This window comes from Microsporum canis, genomic scaffold (assembly GCF_000151145.1).
Source record: "Microsporum canis CBS 113480 supercont1.2 genomic scaffold, whole genome shotgun sequence".
NCBI classification, from domain to species: domain Eukaryota; kingdom Fungi; phylum Ascomycota; class Eurotiomycetes; order Onygenales; family Arthrodermataceae; genus Microsporum; species Microsporum canis.
Window position 1 is genome coordinate 2,459,730 of NW_003299168.1, and position 17,459 is coordinate 2,477,188.

The following is a 17,459-nucleotide window of genomic DNA, read 5'->3' on the forward strand; positions in this document are numbered from 1 at the left end:
GGAAGGGGCGGTTAGCTATTCGGTTTTAACTTCGGCAGAGTGTGATAGTAGATCTAATAGACTGGGATATATCCCCTATTAGAGAGTTGTTCACTCCTTTTTCTAATAAAATTTCTTTAAAGTCTCAATTTTCCGATTGTGCTTCAACATTTTTTAGTCTTTGAGAACCAGAATAGATCCGTATGAAAGATGTCCTCGTAGCTTCATGAGAAATGTACACTGTCGTATATTCGTTGTCATCTGTATTTGTCTTTTGCAGTACATATTTCCAGGTGTCATAGAAGAATCATCGGGTATTGATGGGTATTCAAAAATTATTCATGCGAGCCATGAAGCAGCTATTATGGAGAACTTGCAAAGGTCTCTCCTTTCTTCGGAGCCCAGTTATGAAGCCATTCGCTAGCCTTAAATACGTCCCCATTGGTAGACTCTAAGGCTGCTATGCACCATTCCATTTCATAACTTTCTGTATGTGTTTCCGTGCCAACAACCCCCTCTGCAGCTAGTACTTCGGCTAATTCTCTCCGCCTTTGGGTGGTTTCATCTGTACAGAAATAAAGAGGCGACGTGTTGACCTTTGTAGGACCGATAGAGACCCCTTCAACGAATGGTTTGGTCATTGAAATTATATCTTTAGAAGTAAATGTAGCCCCTGCGTCAATGTTCGAATTCGCACGACCGGTTTTGCAGTATTTATTTCGGCACCAAGGTTTCCCGCACCCCGTAAGCATCTGAGAGAGATATTTTCGCTCGATACGACGGCGGAGCGCCTTACCCTCCGGGTCATAGACATCCACGTATAACGGGCCAAAACAGACTTTGCAAAGCCCAAGTGTGTCATTTGTCAAATTCCTTTGATTACTATTGGGGCCGTTAATTGTCCGGCTGCAGTTAATATTTAAGCATAACTGCGGAGACGACCGTGAGACTCGGTCGAGTTCATGGTGGCGTAGATGGGTATTCATGTCTCGGAGACGAACAATTTTGTGGCATAAATGACACTCTGTAGTTCTACCACCATCAACCAGCTCATGCGGTGTAAGGTTGGACAGAACAACTTCAGGATCTGAAACCTCCGGGTCCGACTCGCCTTTCTGAGGGACAACAAGGTGACAAAACTGACATAGGATAAGCTTCTCGGGACATACTGTGGTTCGATGCTGAGCCAAATCTGGAAGGTTACGAGAGACATGCTGGCAGTCGCGACAAGTATAGTTTAAATGGAAGATTGTATCATGTCTAACTTTACTTGAGGCCCCAGTTCCATATGAATCATCTTGAGCGCAATGCCAGTGACCTTCCCATTCGGACGATCGTTTCTGAAAGACTTTCCGGCATTTAGGGCAAATAACGTTGTTGCGAAGACAAAAGTTCTCATGCAGGACCATGGTTGCTCTGGGAACCCATTGAAGACAATTTGTGCATTGCGTTTCATTGGCACTATGCGCAAAATGGCCTAGGTCGTCCTCTGCCACCGTTTCCACTGGTTTGGCAGAAGTAGATACCCGAAGCTGGAACTTGATCGGCTGTGTCTGGCTTGCTTCTGCAGAATTATTCTGCCCATCTGGTCCCGAAAGAGGGGCATGTATAGAAATATATAGGCAATCCATATCTTTAACTTCCACGTTGGTAGGCTTAATCTCAATAGCTTTTGGAAACTGGTTCGAGAAATCACCCCATACATGTTGATCGCTGCGAGGTCGAGCTCTTTGTCGGTTTGAGAATGGGCTTGCGAAGATATCAACATCCTCATCGCCATCGACATTTATTTCTAGGATCAGAGGTTTCGAGCGTTCCCAGGACCGAAGCTCGTAATCCACATAATCCCCTTGACGAACTTGTCCATTCACTTCTTGTCCATCAGTTACCGTTCCGCCGATAGAACTTTGACCGGCGTATTCTGATGCTCGACTACTCTTTGCAAGCTTCCTTTTCAAGCTTTCCCTAGCTTGGTCCTCATCCATAGGCTCGATGTCTACCTCTAAATCAGTATCGACTATACATATTGCATTTCCTTCCGGCTGCACCTTGTCAATGAGAAATTGCATGGTCTCTTTTCGGTTAGCAAGAACCGGCAAAACTTCCCCGACGGTAAGGGTTGTGTAATTGTCTCGTAGTTGTCGCTCCAGCAAAGCTTTCCAATCTTCCACGTCATATCCAGCTTCTAATGGTCTCAAGCGTACATACGATCCCTTTGGAAGCTGGACTGCCTGCACTGTGACTGTAGGTAGCGTATTTGGAGGGGGTGTGCCTGATCCAGTATCGAGGTTCAAATGTTCTATACCGAGACTTTCCCGGATAAATGGGCTCAAAGAAACTTCGTTTTCATCAGCAGAGAATTCTCTGATTCCCGAATGCACGGCTCGGCCATTTAGAGGATTGACAAGACGGAATGTCAGAGGGTGTGGAAGTTCTTGTTGTCGAGGATCATTAGTACCGAAGGAATTGTGTGAGTTGAAATCTGTGGAAAGGGGATTCGCTAGCGTAGAGGATGGATTACTGCGAACTGCAGCAAGAATCTGTTCAAGAGCAGATTGCGGTAAGGTGATCTTGTCTCCGGTGAGTTTTTGAGTCTTGTTCGGCGGCGTCACAGAGAGCTTGCAGGTCCATGATAGCCCCTCCATGTCTTCGAAGTCTCCGAGTATGGGGAAGGGACAAACTTGCGTAATGAGAGAAATCAAAATATCGTATCAGACTGCCACACAGTGGCTTCAAAGAAGTATTAAAACATGATCCGCCACTAGTTACGAGTTGTTATATGTAAGCCTACCCAGCTCGGAGATGGTCAGGGAAGTTGATGGAAAGTCACGGATGAGGTAATCAGTTATTATTAGTAATCAATAAATAGCCTATGGTCTGTGCGTTTGTACCTGAAGCTGACTCAGCATATCCCCCAAACTCTAAACAGAGTACAAGAGGTTTAGCGATGATGAATAAAATTGATTTCAATGAGAGATATCTATATCTTCCGAAGTATATACATCTGAATTAGAAAAAAATACTAGTAAAAGTAGATCAAAGGTTATAGAACTCGCGTCATAATGTTCATTCCTCTGCCTCTTCGCCGAACAGAGCGGCCAAAACTCTCTTGCTCCACTGGTGAAGAGGTGTGGTTTGGGGTCTTGGTTGCTTCTGGTCGTAGACCATCTTGGTAAGTTGCTTGTACTGGAAAGTAGAGTCATTATCATATCTGACACCGTGGTCTGAATCGGTAAACCACTGGGTTGTCAGCCTGTCTGGTGTCACACCGCCGTTCATGAGGGTGTTAGAAAGGACAGCAGAGTTCTGGAAGTGGACGTTGTCGTCACCAGTACCATGCTGGATAAGATAATGGCCCTTGAGGTTCTTGAAACCATCGGTTTTGTGAACTGCAGTCTCACTGTAGCCATCCGCATTCAGCTCAACGGTCTTCATGTAACGCTCAGTGTACATGCTGTCATAAAGGCGGAAGTCAGAAACAGGAGCAGTGCTCATGCCAAAGGTGAAGACACCGCTGTCGGTTTCCATGGTCTTAGCAGTCAAGAAACCACCGTAGCTCCATCCCCACATCCCAACGTGGTCTTTGTCAGCCCAGCGGTTCTTCAAGATCTCCTTGGCGGCGAATACTTGGTCCTGGGGCTCAAGGAAACCGAGACGCTTGGTTACAGTGCTGCGGAACTTACGGCCCTTGAAACCGGTTCCGCGGTTATCGACAGTCCAAGTAACGTATTCAAGCTCTGGGTCAGAGGTGATATAAGCCTTAAAGTCCAATGCCTTCCACGCTTGGCTGACTTCTTGGGCACCAGGGCCACCATATGGAGTGAAGAGGACAGGATACTTCTTGAATGGGTTGAAGTTAGGTGGCAGGCGTTGCATGACATTGAGAGATTCACCAGAAGGAAGTTTGATCTCAAAAAAGGTGATCTTGGGTAGCTTGTAGTCCTTGAGCTTTTCAATTAGGGCATCATTGCTAGTAATGGTCTTGATGGGCTTCTTCTTGTCCTTGACAGAGTAGAGCTCCTGGTATGGAACGTTGGGGCCCTGGTAAGAGAGAATGTAGTAGCCACCCTTGGCGGAGAAGGATGCAGAGTAGTACGCAGCCTCCCTGTCGTTGACGAGAGGGGTCATAACCTTGGTGTCGTACGAGACAGAGTAGACATGGCGAGTCGTGCTGTGGAATTTAGTGGAGGTGAAGTAGATCAACTTGCTCTTAGTATCAACCTTGAGGATGGCAGTGACTTCCCATTCTCCCTTGGTTAAAGCAATCTCCTTGCCTCCATCAACAGGGTAGAGGTACAGGTGGGCCCAGCCAGAAGCGTCAGAGATATCGACGTAGTATTCCTTGCCATTGACCTTACCAATATACGACATGGACAGAAGGTTGTCAATCCAGCCGTCGGTACCGTCTCTTTCACGAATGACCTTGGATTCCTTGGACCCAACCTTGACGTTGACAATCTTCTCTGTATCCTGAACACGGTTAAAGGCACGGAAGGCGACGCTATCGTGGCCACTGCTGAGCCAGGCAACCTCACCAATGATAAGGTCATCTTCGGGGAATGCAGTAACAGGGATAGAGGTTTCCTCGGACGAAGCGAGGTTTAGCAGATGGAATTGCACCGTTGGGTTCTTTGCGGAGACTTTGGGGTAGCGGATTTCAAGCTCTCTTGGGTAAGCAGGGGCGATCTTTTGCTTGTTCTTATAGTAGGGAACAGTGTAGGTCGGGACCCCGGTCTCGTTGAAGCGGAGGTAGGCAAGGTATTCACCGTCGGGGGAGAACCAGAGAGCGAATCGATCTCCGAAGATTTCTTCCTCGTACACCCAGTCAGGGACGCCATTGAAGGTGTCTGGGCCGCCGTTCTCGGTGATGCGCTTGGTCTTGCCGCTGTTCCAGACATACAGGTCGTTTCCACGGACGTAGGCGATGGAATTGTCGACCGGGTTCCATTGAGCATATTGGATGTCACCACTCTGGTCTTCGGCCAAGGGAGTCAAGGAACCCTTCTCGATGTCGAGGATGAAGTAATTGGCAAAATAGGAGTGACGGTACTGCTTGGTGTAGTTGGTAGCCCACAGCACAGCAGTGAGATCTGGCTTAATCCAGTAGTCGTAGAAGCCCTTGGGGACCTTGTCTGCAGCCACAAGTGTCTTGTTGGTGTTTGTGACGATGTTCTGGAGGATCAATGCACCGTCATCGGACTGGGAGATGTACTGGCCATCTTCATCGCTGTTAATCCAGGCGAGGGAAGTGGACCTTGGCGCAAGTGTAGCTCTAGGGACACACTCCTTGTAGGTCAACAGCTTCTTTCCACCGCCAGTTGGTGGTCGAGGCTCACGCGGGGGCACAATAGCCTGGGCGACACCCACCAGCAGAAGAAGCGAGAGGAACTAGATGTTTTGGTCGGGTTAGCAATCTACATATCATTTCCTTGTGGGACAAATGAAGCCACCTACCTTCATGCCGGGCTGGAGCGGTGAGAACTACTCTTGGGAAATAGTTCCAATGCAAGAACTGGTCGCGAGAAAGAAAAGAAGAATCCGAGGACTCATATCGGGGATGCTGAAGGGCCTTTTAAATAACCAGCTTCCTTCACCCCGGAGACTCTAAGCGACTCCGCCAGCACATTCCCTGCCGGAGCTAACCCGCATCCTGTCAGTCGTACGGAGTACATCGTACAGGCATATAACAACAATGTCTATCTCCATGCATTCTCTCCAATCTCGCCTCCCTTGGCTCTTCGCCTTGGCCCAGCGAACGACCAGTGCAAGGATGTAACATCGCCATTGTCCATCCTTGCGTCCTCCCTGGGTTAGAAGCGGAAAACACCAGGCAGGCATCGCATCGCATGCATGAAACAAGTGTGTTTCTTTACCTTGTGCTTCTCATGGTTTTGGGGACATGCTCTTTGTTTATCCATTGGACTTGCAGACATGGCAAGTTGTTGGTTGTTGGGTGCCAGAGATGAAAACTAACTTGTTCACCAATAAGTGATAAAAATCCTTTTTATTGTGACCTTGTAGAATTAATCTAAAGCAAAGCCGCAGGTGACCTCGTATTGACAGCGTTATTTTAGTTACATAATTTTAAATCCAGGGATCAGGAGCTATTCGGAAGAACACAGCCTTTTGGATGGTTATTCCCCACAGAACCCATGCTGGAAGATGGAGTTCGGATGAGAGAGCATTTCCATTGCTCCTAGCTTAGTGTATATAACCAGTTAGTAGACTACTCCGTTCAATTGACGGTATAGGTAGGAAATGGGAGAGATATCTGACCACCAATTATTCTGGAAACCAAGTCCGCAGCGTGAAATTGCAGGGATACTCTAACACGTACTACATAGTATGTAGACTTGGTATTATTTGGCGTTGAGCTCCAAGCACCCGTAACTATCGCTCCTACTTTTATACGAAGCTTAATCCGTCTAGCCGGACTTTGACACAGTGTGGGAAATCAAAGCGATACCCAGCGTTGAACCAATTTCCGTTCTCCATCTTCGTAATACGAGCATCCCTTTCGACTTGTATCATGGTAGGATTCTTCAGGATATCCTCTTATGTGCATAAAATGCTGCAAAGGATGAGAGCCAGGTGGAAATGTCAGCCCCAGTCTTTTCCCCGCAAAGGTCCAGAGCCGAGCATGCCTTTCTTCTCTCGCTAACTCTTCGACAGGGAAGAGATTAATATGATCATGATAGACTTGGCCATGCGTATCTCCCTTTATATACATTTATATACGGAGTATACCCATCGTTTTCTCCAAGCCATCGTAGATTAATTAGCAGTCACGGAAGCAGGTCATCCCAAAATAAGAGACTTTGATGCACAAGGAGGAGGGGGATCCACGAGCGTTTATATTAAACCACCCTAATATAGGGCAAGGATCTTGTCCTCGGAAGCTTATGTACCTTGCTTGGAAGCATTTATTCCCTTCTCGATTCCTTCCATATACTATGTATGTCATGAGGGGGATTATAGAATAGTCTAGAAAAGAGATAGCTTTCCACCCAGAGGTGTCTTAGCCCCCCATCTGCTGCGAGTCTCCTCGTTGCGAGGTCAAAAGATGGTGCCTCAAATATCGACTTCGGAGTAACAGATACTCCGTTACCGTGATTATATAATAGACCTCGGGACATCGGGAGAAGTGTATTCACGTGACACTTCAACTTCCAAGGTTCAAAAGGGGAAGTCGATATAGAGAGTAAAGAGAAGCATCTATGAATTATTGTACGGGCCTCTACAGTTGTGATCAATCCAGAGTTGTGGAAAGGCATGCTGATTTACATGTTTGGTTATGGCCCCGCCAGCATAACGACATGCCAGCGATGTTACTCTGCAACTGAGGAGGCGATTCCTCGGAGCGATGTTCATCCTTGTGAGAGCCTTTACGAAGACTGGACAACTAGTTATCCATAGTCCTCGTGTGAGGCGTTATGGTTCTGTACCTCGTCATGCTGAAGTATATAATACTTCAAGATCTCGCCTGTTCTTCTCTTCAACCTCCCAAGGCAACTTGACATCAGCGCGAATATTTCTCTGCTCCTCAATTTCCACTCTCCTAGTGTTCCATTTACCTATAGAATCTCCATCACTATTCACCATGGACCCATTTAACTGGTCTTACCACTCCATTGCTGCCGCCTACGTGCTTGGCCTAGCACCTCACTTATACTTCTATCTCAAGGCCATGAAAACGGGCAAATACTCTAACCTAGTGTATGTTATGCAGCTCTTATCATAAATTGCTGCATACCATATATACAAATAGCTGATAAATAATTACCATGTATTCACAGGCCAAGAAATACCCTCGATGCTCTCCGTGGAGTTATTCCTGCAAACCAATGGGACAGGCTCTTCCGGATCAGAAGCATCCACCTCAATGCCATGGAGAGTATTCCGATCTACGCCGCTACCATAGTATGCTTCATTTTCCCTACCAGATGACTTCAAACACTCTTTTTAACCTCTATGAAACTAGATTGCGGGCAATATTGCCAAGCTTCCGATAAGTGAGCTCAACTTCCTTGCCGCTGAATATCTTGGCTGCCGTGTCTTGTTCGCCGCATTATACATGGGTACCAGCTCAGAAATTATGAGCTATGCACGAACTGGTGTCTGGTTCTGGAGTCTCGGACGCCTCCTACAGACCCTAATTAAAGCTGGGAATGCCGTTTCTGGTGGCCTCTAAACTGTTATGAACCTTCATATGGTGATTGTTTGAACATGCATTCTGAACTGTACTGGAGGTAATGGTTTCATATTATGTTACTCTTTGAGGCGGATTACATGGTTTCATTGAATAGAGTGGTTAGTTCGACAATAATAGCTAAAAATACTAATAAAATTCCCATTTGCAGTATCAGTACAACATGCATAGGTCTATGAATGTACGGAAATCATCCTAAACCAATAAATCATATTAACGCCGAGATAAATATTCCCAGTGTGACAACAGTACATCGATTACCCCTTTCTAATGGTTATTCAATGCTGCTAGAGAAAATAGGATAATTGATTGCTCGATCATTTTAGCTTCGTAAGGACAGAAATCCCAACCTATAACGCCTTTATATTAACTATTTCCCCAGAGCTATGCAGAAACACTATTATGATTATATCTTCACGAAACAAACAATTGAATAGTCAAAAACAAAATAGGAGAAGAGGAAACGAAAAATGAAACAACAATAGTGATAAATCTCCTGTCCGCCTTTTCTTTTTCTTTTTTTAATTTATTTGGATAATAAGTGTCCATAAGGGGGTCTTTCGTCCCTTCACGGTATGTTATGTTGTAAAGCTCGTGACTTTCCGAAGAAGTTTGAGTGTGTGGTTTGCGTGTCTAGCTCTCAATATCCTTGGGAGAACTGGCCCTAGTTTGGCGCCAGAGGCAAGCACTGCATATCGCAGAGAACGCAAACAGAATACTGATATCATTATTAGCTCTTGGACTACTGATGCCTGTATTTCATCTAGATTTGGATAAAAGAACCAGTACTCACCACAAGGCAATGCTCAGACCCCAGATTGACTTCATTTGGTAACAGGTGAGCTTCGATGCCCCAATCCAATGGGTGTAGCTGATCTTTCCGCCGTCTTTCGCCAGGCTTTCACCCAGGGCATTCGCGAAATCATACGCTGATGAGTAACCGCCAGAGACTTGGCCGATCACATTGCAGTTCACGTACGACAGAGGTTTTCCGACAGTGACGGCGACGACGACAACAGCAATTAAATGGGCACCGTCCAAGCCAAGGTTGATCAGGTACGGAAGGGTGCCATCAATGAAAAGGATGAATGTAATTGCGCAATACAAAACGGCAATGACGGTCTAGTGATTGCGGAGGTTAGCTTCCTTCAGTATAAGCAATGTTTGACTGCACAAACTTACCACGCTGAGGGTGCCAATGAGCACATTTGGCGGAGTAGCATTTGCGTTCACCATCTGCGCGATGAAGTTGGCAGTCATCCCAATGATGGAGACAAGACTGATTGCCTGGAGAATTCGAACCGCCTTGAAGGAGGTGGCCAGGGCACCCTGTGGACCGGCCATGGTGATGCTTGATGTCTTATTTAATGTAAAGAAAATGAAGAGGGTAGGTGAAGAAATAGAAGGTTAATGTGCCTTGGAATGAGCGTTTTCAATGGACGGAGAAAAGAAATGAATCGACTGGGCCGCCGGGAATAAGATGCAGGAAATGAACGAGGATTGACGTGCAAGTCTAACAGAATGAAGGAGGGAGATGTATGTATATATAGGTATAATGTTGTTGTTTGAATAAAGGATATTGAAAAGGAAAACAAGCTAGAGATGCAAAGATATGAAATAAGGGAAATAAAAGAAAAGAAAAGGAACAACACTCTATCAAAGAGTGAGAAAGTCGGTTGATTGTTGGTTGCTGGAGAACGAGAGAAAAACAGCAATGAAAGAGCAAAACAGCTGGCTTTATACCATGAAATCTGGTCATGATCTAGACACTGGTCTACATCATTATGCGCCTTCGGGATAGATCATCCTTGATGGAGAACGGCGAATTATTTTTGGATCATAGGATCATCCTATTCATAGAACTGTCTAGATCACAGTTTTATTTTTATTCCTCCCGAGATCAACTTCTCAAAGTTCTAAGTTATCAGAACTTGGACGTTTCAAATGCACCACAAGATTGGGTATTCTCATCAGCAGGCGCTGTCTTTCCCAATGGGATCACGAACTGTCAGTTTCGTAGAAACTAACACGGCTCAACTGAGCCTATGAGGCCATGTATGGGGCCCCAGGGTTCTGGAAACGACCCACAGGTGGCCCCCAGGGAAGTGTATGAGCTGTGCCATCGCTGAAGGGCTGAAGCTTGGATGGAAGCTCGAAGGTTGGAGCTCTGACAGCGAAAGGAATCGCTATTTTGATCTTGTTTAGTTGGAACGCCACTGGGCCCACCACGGCGCTTGCTCTTTCACTCGGCTGCTTGCTGGCCGTAACTGTCAGCCAAACGATCGAGAGCCCAGACACAGTCTGAAGCAGCAGTGGGGACACTTTTTCGCGAGGCGACTCGTGTCCCTGACCGAACCTAGACTTCTTCAGAGTCTTCATCGGATGCTATTTTGGTCGTCGCAGTTTTGTGGGATGAAGATCGAGATTTTGAACCTGCGTATCACGTGCCAGAGCTTAGAAGTGCGAGTGTGCTAGAAAACGCTGTCATAACATATGTATAGTATTAAGGCTAGAGTTGTTCAGCATGCTCTGGTGCTTAGTGATTCTGTTTGGTCTTGTTTAGTTAGTTAACAGCCGCAGAGTTGCGTTCCGTGTCAGTCACAACCTGGTCGAACGAACTTTGGCGCTTCCCGCGGGACATACACAGAGATTCGCATTTCAACTCGCTCCAATTAACGAGGCTCGGGCTAACTCTTGACGAGGCTCGTAGTTAGTTAGTCGGTCACCTGCGCGACTATGTTTATCCTAATCGAGCGCCTGTGGCCGCCTTGCCCGTTGAAAGAGAAAGGAAAGGGAGCTACCCTGAATATCTGATATCCATTCCTTAACGGACATTCCCGAGGCCATCTTCTCTAGATAACGGGGAGTGGAACATGACATTTGGATACACACTTTCATTTTCATACATATACCCAGCTCTTGTTTGATATTGATGGTGGCACTGTCAGTACCGTTGCCTGGCGACGTTTTGCTGGTTTCTAGTTTTTGGTCAGCCTGGCTCGGATTCTTGCCGTAGCAAAGCCCGTGAGTCAAATACCAGAGCATAGGAAGCAAGGCTGCGTCTAAACTAGTCGCCTATTTGCATAGTATCCTATTCAATGCTCGATCGAACCGGAATTGCTGGAGCTCTCGTTATTCATTCATGCAACGCTATGGGGTCATTTCCCCCATGCGGCTGAACACCGCCCCTTTTTAGAGATATTCCCTAAAACTTAATAACTTTGATTAATTTCATAGTTTTGTTAACCCAAGTTAAATTCAACTAAATGGAAAGACACTAGATACAAGAATACTCATAAGAAAGGGAAGAAGAAAGAGAAGGATCTTCTATTAGAGAGGGCTTTTATAGTACCTCTTGCTTAGATAAGTCAAGACTTATATACTATATCTCTATTACATTATATTTGTACTTTGATAACATTATATAACTTTAGACTTCCGTATGGGTGGGTTCTTATAAGACTCTGCGCGAATAGATCCTACGTCCGGGTTAGAGTCGACTTTGACACCGCTTACTCGACGCGGAGGTCGTCGTGGCTGGTGTAAAAGCCTCCTCCCCGTCCCAATTCCGTTCGATCGCCTTCCAGTACCGAGCTGCATGATCCCTCACCAAGGCACAGTGTGGACTATCCGGAAACGCTACCCCGTCGATAGCGCATTCCAATCGCGCTCTTGCCTCCGCCTGATGTGACTCTACTTCCTCCCACCCGACCATCTGATCGGCTGTGGAGTATAGGTAGAGCCGTCTGGCCGTTGTCCCAAATATAGCAGGGTTATTAAGCTGCGCACGTAGCTGCTGAACAGAACTCATCCATCCGGTCTGCTGGAGAACTGTAATAAGACCTATCGCGGGAAAGAGGAGGGTCTTGCCGGCGGTTCGAGCTAAAGGCGGACTACGAGGCAACGAAAGTGTAGCTGCCTGGTATGCGCGCGAGAAGGACGGGCCTCCGGGGCAGCAGTCGAAAATGATTCCGCGGAGATGGGCTCCCAATTCCAGGGGTGGGTGGCCAGGATCATTGCGTAGGGAGAGAGCGAGCTGGATTGCGGTGTTGCAGCCACCGTGGGAGAAAATGTGTAGTAAGATGGAACAGCTGCCTTCTCTCTCTGCGGCGGCGTAGATAAGTCGACGAATAATATCGCGCGCGGGGCCTAGACGCGCATGGAGTACGCTGAACGGGAGTACGGTAATCTCAAGGATATGAGTGGTAATAAGAAGGATGCGGGAATCCGGATAGAGGACTCGGTAGCCATCGATATATTTCTGTATGCGCCGAGGAGTTGCGCCTCCTAGCCAGGTACAAAGAGTGACGAGCGTAGTGCTGGCGGATCCGGGAGGTTCGAAGAGATAGATATTGTCGCCAACAGACTGGAAGTGTTCGAAGGAGCTAACAGGTGCCATCGTCGCTCCTTGACAGATATGCAGGCAGCGTACAAGGTGTAGATGGACGTTTGAGAAGGTGACTAACCCGACTTGGGCAGTAGTTAGTTATATAAATATTCGTTCGCCAGGCACGTAAGCTGGTTAAAAGGGTGAAACCGCCGAGCTGTTACCTCGATGATGCAGTCTAGTTGACTGTGCATAGTGTATAGTGTATATAAAAAGCATATGTGTATTGGTATTCGCCTAAGAGTTACCGGGATGTCCATCTGGCACCACTACTAACCTGAGTACGTTGTTCCTTTTTCTGAGTTATACAGCGGTTTTTGTACAGTTAACCCCAAGCCAATAACTAATATATATATATATATATATCATTAGGGGACCGAATATAAGGCCAAATATAATAGATTACCACTGCCTGACGAGGATATATATATCTTGATGAGAGACATCAGGGTGGCATGTCTGTGAATATAGTTATTAAGAGTCAGGCCATATTGACGATAAAGAAGCCTGCAGGCGGTATAATACACCCTCGTTTCTTTGGCGAGACCGGAGCCCGAGAGCCATGGATAAGGAGTGTGAATATAGCCGTCGCTCGGCGTGTTACCGCTGCCACTCGCAGAAACTGTGGTGCGTCTAGGTAAACGAGCAAACGAGCAAACGAGCAAACGAGCAAACGTGGAGATGATACTCTTGAGGTGGTATGCTAACGGGATAGTAGCGGCGGCGTATACTCATGATCTCGCGCTTCGTCGAGGGGTGCCAGAATGGCTACAAGGGGTTCGAGTCAACACCCCCCAGCTCCGAAACGCATGGCCGACAGAGCAATTGGCACCTAAAGTTGTCCCGACCGGTTTTCCCCTTCGATGAAACCTTCGACCTGGCGAACTAGTATCAACTCTTATGTACGCCCTCACACTGAGAAAATATTTGCTGGTAGATAGTAGCCGTAGAACTCGAACTATGCTTATCTTTATTGTGGCCTTTAATCTCATGTCATCCTTTGAGTTCCCTGCCTTGAGCTATCAAAGAGGTTGTGTTGTCAACTTATAGTCTTGTTGGAGCCGCAACCGTCTCGGATCTTGGCATAACTAACTAAAGATTAAAAATTTAATTGAAACAGCAAGTCGAGCGAGCTGTAACGCGCAGAGACAGATATACACGAACACCAGGATGGAGCTATTGGATTAATTATAGTATTGCCCAATTCCTTTGCGCCGCTACTTTGGGGAATTTTTTCTCCGTGATGTCGTCCCGTCGATGGATGAAAAGCTCTTTGGATATGCCGGGGAAGCTGGGTCGTCAGTATGTCTGTTCTCAATGCGCGTCAGCTCTCAGACGCAGCCTAAGTCGGCCTGTTGATGCCTCTCTGCGCGTTCGATACTTTGCTGACCTCAATGGCGGCATACATCTGGGCTCTGTTCCGGGGCGGTCGTCTTACTCGACGGAAAATGCAAGTCAAACGACTCACTTTCTTTACATTCAAGACTTCAACTAACCGTGGAAAATGTGCAGGCCCCGCCCTTGCCCGAGAGTTCTCTCATGGATGATCGCATGAGACAACTCATCGAACAAGACCTTAAGAGAACAGATGACATCCGGACCTACCTTCGAAAATGGATAGAGAAACGACCCAAACCTATGGACCCTATTATGGAATTTAATGGAACTACAATTACCCCGTCTACACAGAAAACTGGTGGCATGTTTCTGGATAACTCCGTATTTGAAGACAAACTCCCGGAATTATTGGGATCTACGGACCTAGAGACCGACCCCTCACCCTTTTTACACCCAGGTGATTTGGTTCAACTACGTCAGTGAGTAGCAGAGTCGGGCCATACTATGCGGTAACGATAGGCTAACTAACGCATAATAGTCAAAGTGGAACCTCTTCTGGTCAGCTAGCAGTTTATCTACGTACCATGAATGAACAACAGCAATTTTACACCTCCAGGGGGAAATGGCGAATTGCTCGGCCTTCGGAAGTGAACTACATCACAAAGCATCGCTTTCCACCGGAATTGCTCGAACCAATATTTCCATATCTACCAACTTCCGTAGTAGCAAAGGGCACCATGCCACAGCTAGCCATGGAAGGCGGAGTTCCACGCCATATCGGGGCCGCTTTGCTCAGCTTGATCCTTGAGTTCGAGACAGCTGCTTCAACGGTGTTTGCAGAAAATTCTAATACTCTGAATTCTATACATGAACGCCTTGCAACGGATACAGAGCCCGTTTTGTTAACTCTTGAGCAAATTGCTACTCAGCTCCTAGGACGAGATTCAGATACCCTCTCCAAAGCTGAACGATACGCAATCCATCTAGCAATTGACCAGAACCCAGTTTCCATTATTGCAAACCAAAGTCTGTCCGTGGTTGAATCATACACTCTTCGCCCAAAGGCGCAGACGGATCTCATCAATCGTGTAATAGGATGGATGCGAGAATATCAATCATTAAGGAGTACTGATACAGGCAAGAAAGAACAGAAAACTTCTAGCCGTAATCCTATTGGGTCCTTTGTCAAAACTGCTCGGCAGTGGATATCTCGAAGTCGTGCTTCCCGATCTCCCACACCATCGTTTAGTTTAAGCCCAAGATTTGACTCCGCTGGCAAGTCAGAGCAGGAGGTGGATCCTCCAAAAGAGAACTCGAAGCCATCCACGGCGTCATTTTCCAAAACAGACAGAGATATAATTGAGTTCTTGAGGCTTTGGGTCCTTCCACCGCTGTTTGTGCGTGACTCTTCTCTTCGGAGTACCGGATCCTTTATCCTCTTCCATATCGGAATGTATGAAAACTTCAACCTCAATGAAGCCACCGGATATTTAGCCTTGCAGGAGCTTGGCATTTTAACTCCTTGGGAAAATATCCATGTGCTCAACGAGCAGGTCGCCTTACCAGGACATGGTTTGTCCCCAATATCTGATGCCATAGTCGAGGAATGCAATAGATTTTGCGAGTCGCCCAACTGCACAGATACCCTGGTTGATTCTATGAAGGATTTCCGCAAGGACTGGGGTGATATGCCGGTATTTTGTGTTGACAGCGCATCTGCGGCGGAAATCGACGATGGTTTCTCACTTGAACCAATCCCAGGCTCGTCGGACACCTTTTGGGTTCATATTCATGTCGCCAATCCGTCAGCATTTATCCCTCATGACCATGTTCTTGCCAAAGGGGCAGCTCATTTTAAACGCTCCTTTTACACGCCTGAGCGGGTGTATCCGATGTTCCCACCAAGCCTTACTCATGACAAATTCAGCCTTGGGCCAAATAAACCCACCATAACATTTAGCGCTGTTGTTAATATGGAAGGCGAAATGCTTGAAACTAAAATAAGCCATGGCTATATTAACAATGTGGTGTATATTACACCCGATAGACTACGCAAGCTCTTTGGTATTGATGTCAGCAATAATCCTTCATTATCCCTGGAAGTTGGTGGTACGCCAAAACGACCAGAGCGCCCTGAGCTCCAAGATCATGTTTCGGAAGAACACCAGGTTCTTTTAGAGACTATGGAGAGATTGCTTGCCGGTCGCCGAGGCAAGCGCATGAGGAAAGGCGCTATAGAATTCTTCTCAAACTACCCGTCTTCACCACTTGTTTCTGGAGGGGAAGAAGGTGTACGCTCATACACTGGAGATATCTCGGGGCGCTACAACTACAATGATGATCCCTGCATTGGAGTTAGTGGACAGCTTACGCCGTCAGATGGGTCCTTGGAAGCGACTAAAACCGATTTTGTTGCGCATGCTATGCTTCTAGGCGGAGAAATTGCTGCTCAATGGTGTAAAGAGCGTGACATTCCCGTGATATTTTCTGCTGCTGCCTACAACCTGGACAAGGTCACCACTGATGACCAAGGGGAGTTTATGCCTGGTTTATCACCATACAGCCAACTCCCTAGGGCGTTCTCCACTTCAAAGCCAACTCCTCATATCACCCTGGGTATGGACCAATACAGCAAATGCACTTCACCTCTACGACGTTATTCTGACTTAATTGCCCACTGGCAAATTGAGGCAGCTTTGCGCCATGAGGCAAAACAGAATGGGACAGCTCGAAGCAACCAATCCCCTTTGAAGATAGACGAAAATGCCCTTCCATTCTCGCGAGAGGACGTTAAAGCAATTATTGTCCGCTCAAACTGGCAGAACAAGGCCGCAGACCGGGCTCAAATTCTCTCCCGAGAGTTCTGGGTTCTCCAAGCCTTATTCCGTGCCCATTATTTCGGCGAGGCCAATCTTCCAGGGGCCTTCCAATGTGTCATTGTCAGCCAACTCGCAAATTCTAAATCTACCTCTGAGCCAGACGAGACACAATACACAGCCAATCTACTACCTTTCCGGGTTCGATGCGTTGTGACCGCAGATAAAACCTGCACGGAGTTCAAACCTGGAGACTTGGTGGAAGCAACCATTTCCAAAATCAATCTTTACGCAGTACTTCTTGGTCTCAGAGCTGTGCGCCTTATTAATCGCCCTGAAAAAGCACGAGCAACCGTGCCTCTTGGATTTCTCCACTGATTCTTCTGACTTCTAGTTTATTTTTATTATCTTAGAGACAATGCCTGCGGAGTTGGATGCACTTATAACTGTATTTTGGACTAGTGGCGGCATATTTTACGCGGAGTTAATCATGATATCCCATCTCTTCGTTCTTTCCAATTCTTATAAAAACCTACAATTTTCACTCTTGTGTGATTTGCAAGAAATATGATTTCCTCGGGATCAAGGTATAGTGGTAAACTCATGTAGTCAAGTCATACGGATAGTATTTATATCCGGAAGACATAGGCATATATGCTTCTATGTCATGCTCTGGAGATTGCCTTTTAACGTGAAATGTCTTGTTTACGCAAGAATGTCCGCATTTATA

General features: G+C 46.6%; 7 protein-coding genes across 7 annotated transcripts; 3 read left to right on the forward strand and 4 right to left on the reverse strand.

Annotated features, from left to right (window-relative positions):
• Nucleotides 1-341: 341 nt before the first annotated feature.
• MCYG_02382 (ubiquitin fusion degradation protein 1) lies at nt 342-2,624 on the reverse strand (the record flags this gene model as incomplete). The annotated part of the gene is made up of 1 exon (XM_002849402.1): nt 342-2,624. One exon carries the CDS (start codon nt 2,622-2,624, stop codon nt 342-344), a length of 2,283 nt encoding a protein of 760 aa, XP_002849448.1.
• A 421-nt stretch (nt 2,625-3,045) lies between these two features.
• On the reverse strand, nt 3,046-5,529 carry MCYG_02383 (dipeptidylpeptidase 4; the record flags this gene model as incomplete). Its single annotated transcript, XM_002849403.1, has 3 exons — nt 3,046-5,367; nt 5,434-5,460; nt 5,500-5,529. The coding sequence occupies 3 exons, from the start codon at nt 5,527-5,529 to the stop codon at nt 3,046-3,048; spliced, it is 2,379 nt and encodes a 792-aa protein (XP_002849449.1).
• Nucleotides 5,530-7,579: 2,050 nt separating this feature from the next.
• MCYG_02384 (conserved hypothetical protein) lies at nt 7,580-8,170 on the forward strand (the record flags this gene model as incomplete). Its single annotated transcript, XM_002849404.1, has 3 exons — nt 7,580-7,695; nt 7,776-7,899; nt 7,961-8,170. The coding sequence occupies 3 exons, from the start codon at nt 7,580-7,582 to the stop codon at nt 8,168-8,170; spliced, it is 450 nt and encodes a 149-aa protein (XP_002849450.1).
• A 651-nt stretch (nt 8,171-8,821) lies between these two features.
• MCYG_02385 (conserved hypothetical protein) lies at nt 8,822-9,532 on the reverse strand (the record flags this gene model as incomplete). Its single annotated transcript, XM_002849405.1, has 3 exons — nt 8,822-8,906; nt 8,982-9,310; nt 9,371-9,532. The coding sequence occupies 3 exons, from the start codon at nt 9,530-9,532 to the stop codon at nt 8,822-8,824; spliced, it is 576 nt and encodes a 191-aa protein (XP_002849451.1).
• A 2,076-nt stretch (nt 9,533-11,608) lies between these two features.
• Nucleotides 11,609-12,587, reverse strand: MCYG_02386 (conserved hypothetical protein; the record flags this gene model as incomplete). Its single annotated transcript, XM_002849406.1, has 2 exons — nt 11,609-11,667; nt 11,705-12,587. 2 exons carry the CDS (start codon nt 12,585-12,587, stop codon nt 11,609-11,611), a joined length of 942 nt encoding a protein of 313 aa, XP_002849452.1.
• A 443-nt stretch (nt 12,588-13,030) lies between these two features.
• Nucleotides 13,031-13,442, forward strand: MCYG_02387 (uncharacterized protein; the record flags this gene model as incomplete). Its single annotated transcript, XM_002849407.1, has 2 exons — nt 13,031-13,202; nt 13,291-13,442. 2 exons carry the CDS (start codon nt 13,031-13,033, stop codon nt 13,440-13,442), a joined length of 324 nt encoding a protein of 107 aa, XP_002849453.1.
• A 390-nt stretch (nt 13,443-13,832) lies between these two features.
• Nucleotides 13,833-17,107, forward strand: MCYG_02388 (exoribonuclease II; the record flags this gene model as incomplete). The annotated part of the gene is made up of 3 exons (XM_002849408.1): nt 13,833-13,877; nt 14,088-14,392; nt 14,452-17,107. 3 exons carry the CDS (start codon nt 13,833-13,835, stop codon nt 17,105-17,107), a joined length of 3,006 nt encoding a protein of 1,001 aa, XP_002849454.1.
• Nucleotides 17,108-17,459: the final 352 nt, after the last annotated feature.